Source organism: Nicotiana tabacum, chromosome 20 (assembly GCF_000715075.1).
Source record: "Nicotiana tabacum cultivar K326 chromosome 20, ASM71507v2, whole genome shotgun sequence".
Classification (NCBI taxonomy): domain Eukaryota; kingdom Viridiplantae; phylum Streptophyta; class Magnoliopsida; order Solanales; family Solanaceae; genus Nicotiana; species Nicotiana tabacum.
The window spans coordinates 129,903,714-129,910,952 of NC_134099.1; the positions used below are offsets into that span (position 1 = coordinate 129,903,714).

General features: G+C 37.3%; 1 protein-coding gene across 1 annotated transcript; it reads right to left on the reverse strand.

Annotated features, from left to right (window-relative positions):
- Positions 1 to 3,637: 3,637 nt before the first annotated feature.
- Positions 3,638 to 4,482, reverse strand: LOC107769943 (pathogenesis-related protein R minor form). The gene is given in 1 exon segment (NM_001325043.1): positions 3,638 to 4,482. A coding segment is annotated over 1 exon segment (681 nt). The 5' UTR covers positions 4,480 to 4,482; the 3' UTR covers positions 3,638 to 3,798.
- Positions 4,483 to 7,239: the final 2,757 nt, after the last annotated feature.

A 7,239-nucleotide genomic window follows, 5' to 3' on the forward strand; every position in this document is an offset into this window, starting at 1 on the left:
TGTCATAACTCAAATCAGGAAAAACCTCTCAGATACACTGGCTTCTAGCCAAAAGTTATGCACGATTCCATGAGAATAATATATAAATATAGGAAATACCGAGGCGTACGGTCTGATCCAACATAAAAGTAAATTGTGCACTGTCGAAGGTCGAACGACGCGAACCATAGATGCATCTATTCCCCCACTCTCGAATCATACCTGCAATGCGGTTCCCGCTCGCGAATCATACATGCGACGTGGTCAAATATAAATTTAATATTTAAATCATATCTCTTTCTTGAGCCTTTTCAAAATATCGAAAAATCAACTTGAAACTTTTTAACGAAAATTACTCCGCTCGTGAAACATACATGCGACGCGGTTGCACCTAGATTTCTTAAGCTATCAAAATAATTTCTCAATTTCTTCGAAAAGGCGAAGTTTAATGGGAACTCTTAAAATCTTAAATTCCTCAATTCAAATTCCTTTCAACACAATTATTACGCAACCCTAATTTTATTTCTTCTCAGGACAAACAATAACATAAGTTAACAACAAGATCAACAAGGCATGATGTAAGCCTAAAACTACCCAGACATAGACATAGCTAGTAGCTACGTACGGACTCTCATCTCCTTATGCATACGTAGCCCCCATAAATAGAAGCACATAATAATTTAGTTCCCATAATAATTCCCTCTTACAAGGTTAGAAATGAGACTTACCTCTCTCCGAAGTTCCATAACCGGCATTCCACACCTTTTCGAAGGCTCAAATCGATACACAACGCTCCAGAACTAGCCAATAATTATGCAAACCCATTAATTTATGCTCAATTACTCATAATAATCCAATCTATAACAATTTCTAACCCCGATCGAAAAGTTGACAAAATTGCCTTCAAGCCCACGTGCCCGGATTCCAAAAAATTTCGAAGATAAAGTTTACCCACAACCTCACGAACTCAAATATATAATTTACTCTCAATTTCATACCCAAAAATCGTGGCCAAAATCCAAAACTACAAATTCTAGGTCTTCTACCTAAAACTTACAAATTCTACAGATTTTCATGTATAAATCCTTATAAAATCCATGTATTTGACTTATAATGAGTGGGAACAACTTACCTTGAGATGCTTGAAGAATATCTCCCCTTGAAGCTCTCCAAAATCGCTCAACCAATTGAAAATGGGAGAAAAATGGGCCAAATCCCGTTTATAAAATCCTCTTCTATCCAGCAACCTTCGCACCTGCGCTCACTTGACCGCTTCTTCAGTTCTGCAGGTGCGGTTCCAATTCCTCTTCTACGGGAAGCCCCCAGCTGCCCCAGTCCACTTCTGCGCCACCCAGACTGCATCTGCGATCGCGCAGGTGCGGGAATTCCTTTGAACCTACGGCCTCTGACCCTTCACTTCCAGCTGCTTCTGCGGTTCACTTCCTCGCTTCTGCGGGGCCGCTTCTGTGGCGAAGCTTCTGCATAAGTGGGTACACCAGCAACCAGAACCCCCTTCAGCTCCTCCTTCAAGTCCAAATCGATTTGTTAACTACCCGGAATCCACCCGAGGTCCCCAGGACCCCATCCAATCATACCAACATGTCCCAAAATACATTACAGACTTGCTCGAGGCCTCAAATCACATTCAACAATGCTAAAATCACGAATCACACTTTCAAACTTGATGGACTTTAAAACTTAGAACATCTTCATTCGATGCCGAAACTTATCAAATCTTGTCCGATTGACCTCAAATTTTGCACACAAGTCATATTTAATATTACGAACCTACTCCAACTTACGGAATCGGAATCCGATCGTGATTTCAAAAAGTTCACTTCCAGTCAAACTTCTCAAAAACCTTCAAACTTCTAACTTTCGCCAAACGACTTCAAAATGACCTACGGACCTCCGAATCCACTTCCGGTCGCGCCCCCAATACCAGAATTACCATACGGGGCTATTTCCAGACTCGGAATCCCAAACGGACATCGATAACACTAAAATGCATTGCAACCCAATTTTATGAAATTATTCCCAAAATGCTATCTTCCACAATAAGCGCTGAAATGCTCCCGGGTCATCCAAAACCCAATTCGGACATACACCCAAGTCCGAAATTATCATACGAACCTGTTGGAACCTTCAAATCCCGCTTCCAAGGTCGTTTACTCAAAATCATCCCTTAGTCATATTCTTCCAACTTTAAGCTTTCGAAATGAGAATTATCTTTCCAAATCAACTCCGAACTCCCCGGGTTCCAATTCCGACTACGCGTACAAGTTATAATACCTGAAGTGAAGCTCCTCATGGCCTCAAACTGACGAACGACGCGGTAGAACTTAAAACGACCAGTCAGGTTGTTATAATATAAGCTTGCTTCCTTAACATTGTCTGTTAGTTCTTTTAGCTATAGTGGGAACGAATTTTAATTTTGAGACAGAATGTTGAGTTATATTTAGTAACTTGTTAATAGTAGTCAAATTTTACACTTCTTCCACAATAAATTTCATACTTCATGACTTTGCAATAATCTAAAATTAGTTTAGGAAAATACTTTGACTATGATAGAAAAGATTTAGACGTATTTTAAATATTAGCTCATGTGTTCACACCAGAACCTTGAATTGATATGCTTAAAAATAAAAGGATCACGCGCGCACTCCCGCGTCTCGATGCCTTTAAATTTAAAATTATTATGTTTTAGCCATTTTTATATTCCGTACCTTTGTTTAATATCTAGCTTCAAAGACGTGCCATGTGTGCATACCGCATCTAGGCCAAAATAATTAATAAAATATACTAATTAATTAAGTGATAATAGGCAAATTATAATCAATAAAATATAAGAATAGCCAAAAATTAATTTAAGCCTTACATTAGTCAATAAAAGCGATCGTGCTATAACCAAGGGACTCGAGGGGTGCCTTACACCTTCTCCTCGGTCAACAGAATTCCTTACTAGGTCTTCTGTTTTCGTAAAGCATAAATTAGGAGTCAAATCTTCCTTTTGATAAGGGATTCAAAATAAAAGGTGGCTTGGAACACCAAAACTCAATTCCAAATGACGACTCTAAATAATAAATAATCTTTTCTCAAAATGTCACTTTAATTAGAAAAACTCGTCGAACTCAACCTCGTAATAAGGGTGGAAAAAAAAGATGTGTGACAACTCAGATGAATAGTAATGGAGGAGATGAATAGTGTCACTCAAAATCTGGAGTAACACTATTCATCCCCATTTTGCAGCAAAAAATGGGGGAGAATTAGAGCCACATTTCGGCAAAAACTGACTGCATTTTGGAGAAATGCGGAGATGCTCTAAGTGGGATGCCTACTACCAACTCACCATAAAATGATGAAAATATAAATGCTTCTTTTTGAAAATTCTTTACCGGAGGGCAAAAGCTACTCTTTTAGTACCGTTCATAACTTGTTTGACATAGGTCCAGTACATAATTTCCTTAGCATAATTTGATTAGCCACGAAAATGAAGACTTTAAGAACTTGTATAAATTCCATAACATTTGTTTTGTGATCGACAATTCTCTTGCACAACACAACCCATTTCATATTTTTTTCGATTTCAGTAGACAAGTCTAAATGAAGCTTAACTCATTTAATAATTTAGTAGATATATATATCTTCTTTATTTCTTAAAACCAGAATGCAACAAAAACAACAGCGAACAAGAGAATCTGACCCACGGCCCTCTCCTCTTTGTCACTCTCTTTTTATTCAATATTACTTAGCACTATATGTGTAGCTTATATATTTCAAACTACAAATAACATAGTCATAATTTTGCAGCTTTCAATTTCAAGGGCAGAAGACAACCCTGTAATTAGTACCAGAAGGACAAGTAAACAAACTAGTTGGATCATCCTGTGGATAGCTATAAGCATCTGGGCATCTGGCCTTAAAAAATCTCGACAAATCCGTAGGCCCACATGATCCAGGCCCATTTGTACAACAAAATTCATTGGTTTTTATCACAGTACATGGGTTGTTACATCCACCTTGTGTTTTCAACTGTGCTGGGCATTGCTCGTTAATAGGTGCTGTGCATCTAAGATTACGGCAACCGCCATTAGTTGGGCTGAATTCCATGGGGATGTTAAATCCATCAACAAGAGAGATGTCGACGAAGTCCTGATTGGGCTGATTAAGTGCAAATTCAGCTAAAGTGTTGGGTGGTTTACCATAGCCTTGACACTCTAGCATCCCGTTACAGTCTCCAGTCTCACAATTACCTCGGCCACTGCCATCGAAGTTGCAATTGGTTCGACCCCAAATGCGAGCCTGGACTGTTCCTGGGTTCACATTAATGCTCCAAGATTGGCCTGAGTCGAGCCGCCTGCCTCCACCTGGAGAGGCCGCGGCCCAGACTGTGTAGGTGCATTTGTTGACAATGTCAAAAGTGGCAGCATGAGTAACAGCTACAAAGTATTGGCCAAAACAAAGGAAGGCATAAAAGGGGAAGCTTTTGAGGAAGTTCATATTTTTTTCTTTTGTAAACTTGAGAATGTGTTTATTTGGAGACACTATCGATGGGTTTAAATAGCTGATCAATTAACAAGCTCTGAAATTTCAGAGATTATGATATTCTTGTCCTTGTTAGTATTGTGCCAATAAATTCCATCTCTCATTTTTCCATTTCGTGCCAAATACACTAATATTGGCGGATCCAAGATTTCAAGAGGATGAATGCACTTACATTAGACGGATTTAACTATAGTCTTTTTCCATGAACTCACTATCCTTTTGAAATTATAGGTTCAAAATTTTATATATTTATATATATATATTTGTTGTTGAAATTTTAGCGATTTTCACTTATATATCTATACTTCATGCCGGAAACAAGCCCGTCCGGAGTGGGATTTGAACCGCCAATTTCACTTATAGAGGTGCACCCAATAACAATTGCATCATAATAGTCTTTGAGTATGAGTTCACGCACATATATTTAAGTAATTTTAAAAAATATAATATTATACATGATTTAGGGAAAGGAGCATGATTTCATGTGAACACATATCCCTTCCCTAAATACGCCTAGATTTACACGCAGTCTGTTTGCGTGGCTAATTTTTGCTCGTACTTCTCCTGGAAAATTTTGCTTCTTGACATGCAAGTCAAGCCGACACTAATTGTATTTTCTGAGCTATGCTAATTTCATTGGCTTGGGAATTGAGGTCCTGAAACTAGCTGGACAGCGCTATAGAGTGAATGAACATTTATACCTCTTTGCTTGTGACTTGTCTACGATTTTATTGTTTGAATATAAAGATTTGCTTTTTATATTTTTCATGTGGAGATATATTAATTACTGAAGCACAACGTTTGATATAGCAGGTTTAACTACTAATGCTCATTATTTTCGGTGGTGAAGCTAGGAATTTTTTCAAGGGTGTTCAAATTTGAAAGAAATAAAAAAATTACTGACAAAGAGTGTGCAATATACGTTATATACCTTTAAAACTTTAATATTTTACTTATGTACGCAATGATCAATTACTTATATACGTTATATACCACCCTTACCAGAGGATTGCTTCGCCCCTGATTGTTCCTCCCATCACAAAAGAGGGTTCAGAGCTGGAGAGTCAGAATATATATTTTCTTGTGTGAATTTTGGATATTGATTTTCTTAAATATTTTTTGAAATACATAAACCGAAACTATACAAAAGTTTGGTTACTTATAATATTTTTATAATTAGAAATTCTTTTTTCTTTAAAGAAAAAAAAGTTGACTTCTAAGACGATACAACACATATATATTGGTCGAACAGAGACAAAAGTTGGTCATAGTGATCTGGGAGTCCCGTGTGGAAGGGCTCTCGCTCAATGAATCAAATGACACGCCAGGATAATAGGCTGATAACTCCCAAGAGCTCTTATTTATCAGAGTTGTGTGACACCTTGATTTCGGCTCACCACATCTTGGGGTTGAAGAAGATCCCAAAGGTTCGATTGTTTATTGATTCAAGTGGTACGTGAGTTGGACGTAGAACATGGTGAGACAGTTATGTTCCTATCTATTGTTGGTGTCAAAGGTAGAACTGTGAGAAGTCAACCCTAGTACAAGAGGACTTGGTTGGAGTTGTTATGCCAATAAAAGCACCAGGCAATAATATTTTCCTAGAATATGTTTTCATGGAAAATGAGTGGTTTTATCTCTTATTTTTCTTTGTTTGGATGGTGAGTGAAACTTTTTCCGAAAAATATTTTCTAGTGTTTGGTTAAAGAGTAGAAAATATTTTTTATGCTACTCTCCTCACCGCAGTCCCTTCCCCCAAGTCCCCATGTTTCATGTGTCCCCCCACCCCCACCCCCTCCCCAAAAAAAAAATATTCAACGTTTTCAGGACTCTGTTTTCTTCAAAGAATTTAATTATTCTTCTAACAATTCACATAAACCCAAAGGAACTAATGTGCTGCTTTACTTTTTACGCAAAAATAACGTTGAAATTTGTGCTCCATAACTAAAAAGAAAATACTCATTTTTTGTTTGAAAAAGAAAGTACTCTTTTTATAACATAAAAATAAAGTACTAATTTTGTTGAAATGAAAAAAAAATTCTACATCATGAAAGAAAATATTCATTTTGTTGAAATGAAAGAAAATATTTTTAACTACATCATAAATTATAAAGCAAATTTAATACTAGAAACAAATTGCTTGTCATTTTTAGTGTTTTCTCTTATTGTCTTGATAGTAAGTAATGTTTTTATTTGTCTTTTTTGGTTTTGTGTTTTCAAGTTTATCAACTGGAGGCCTAGGCAATATAGTTTGAACATAAAAAAAGGTGGGGCAGGATTGGGTTTTGGGTAGGGTTGGGTGGGTGGGGTGAGGGTGGGTAGGTGGGGGGTGAGGGTGGGGTGGGGGTGCGGTGGGAAGTGGATAGGTTGGGGTGTGAGGGTAGATTGGTGCGGATGGGGAATAAGGAAAGGAAGGTTGAAAAAGAGCTTTGGAAAATGTTTTCCCTTCTCTTGATAGGGAAAATATTTTCCTTCAATTGGACGAAAATGAGATCATGAGAAAAATATTTTCCAAAATATTTAAGCCTATCAAACATGAAAAAATTGAAAAGTATTTTCCAAAAAATGTATTCCTCCCTACCAAACACACCCTGACGATCGAGGACTCCATTGCAATCGCCGGTTATATATATGTATGTATATTTGCTGTTGAAATTTTAATATTTTTCACTTATATATCTATACTTCGTGCCGAAAACAAGACCGTCCGGAGTG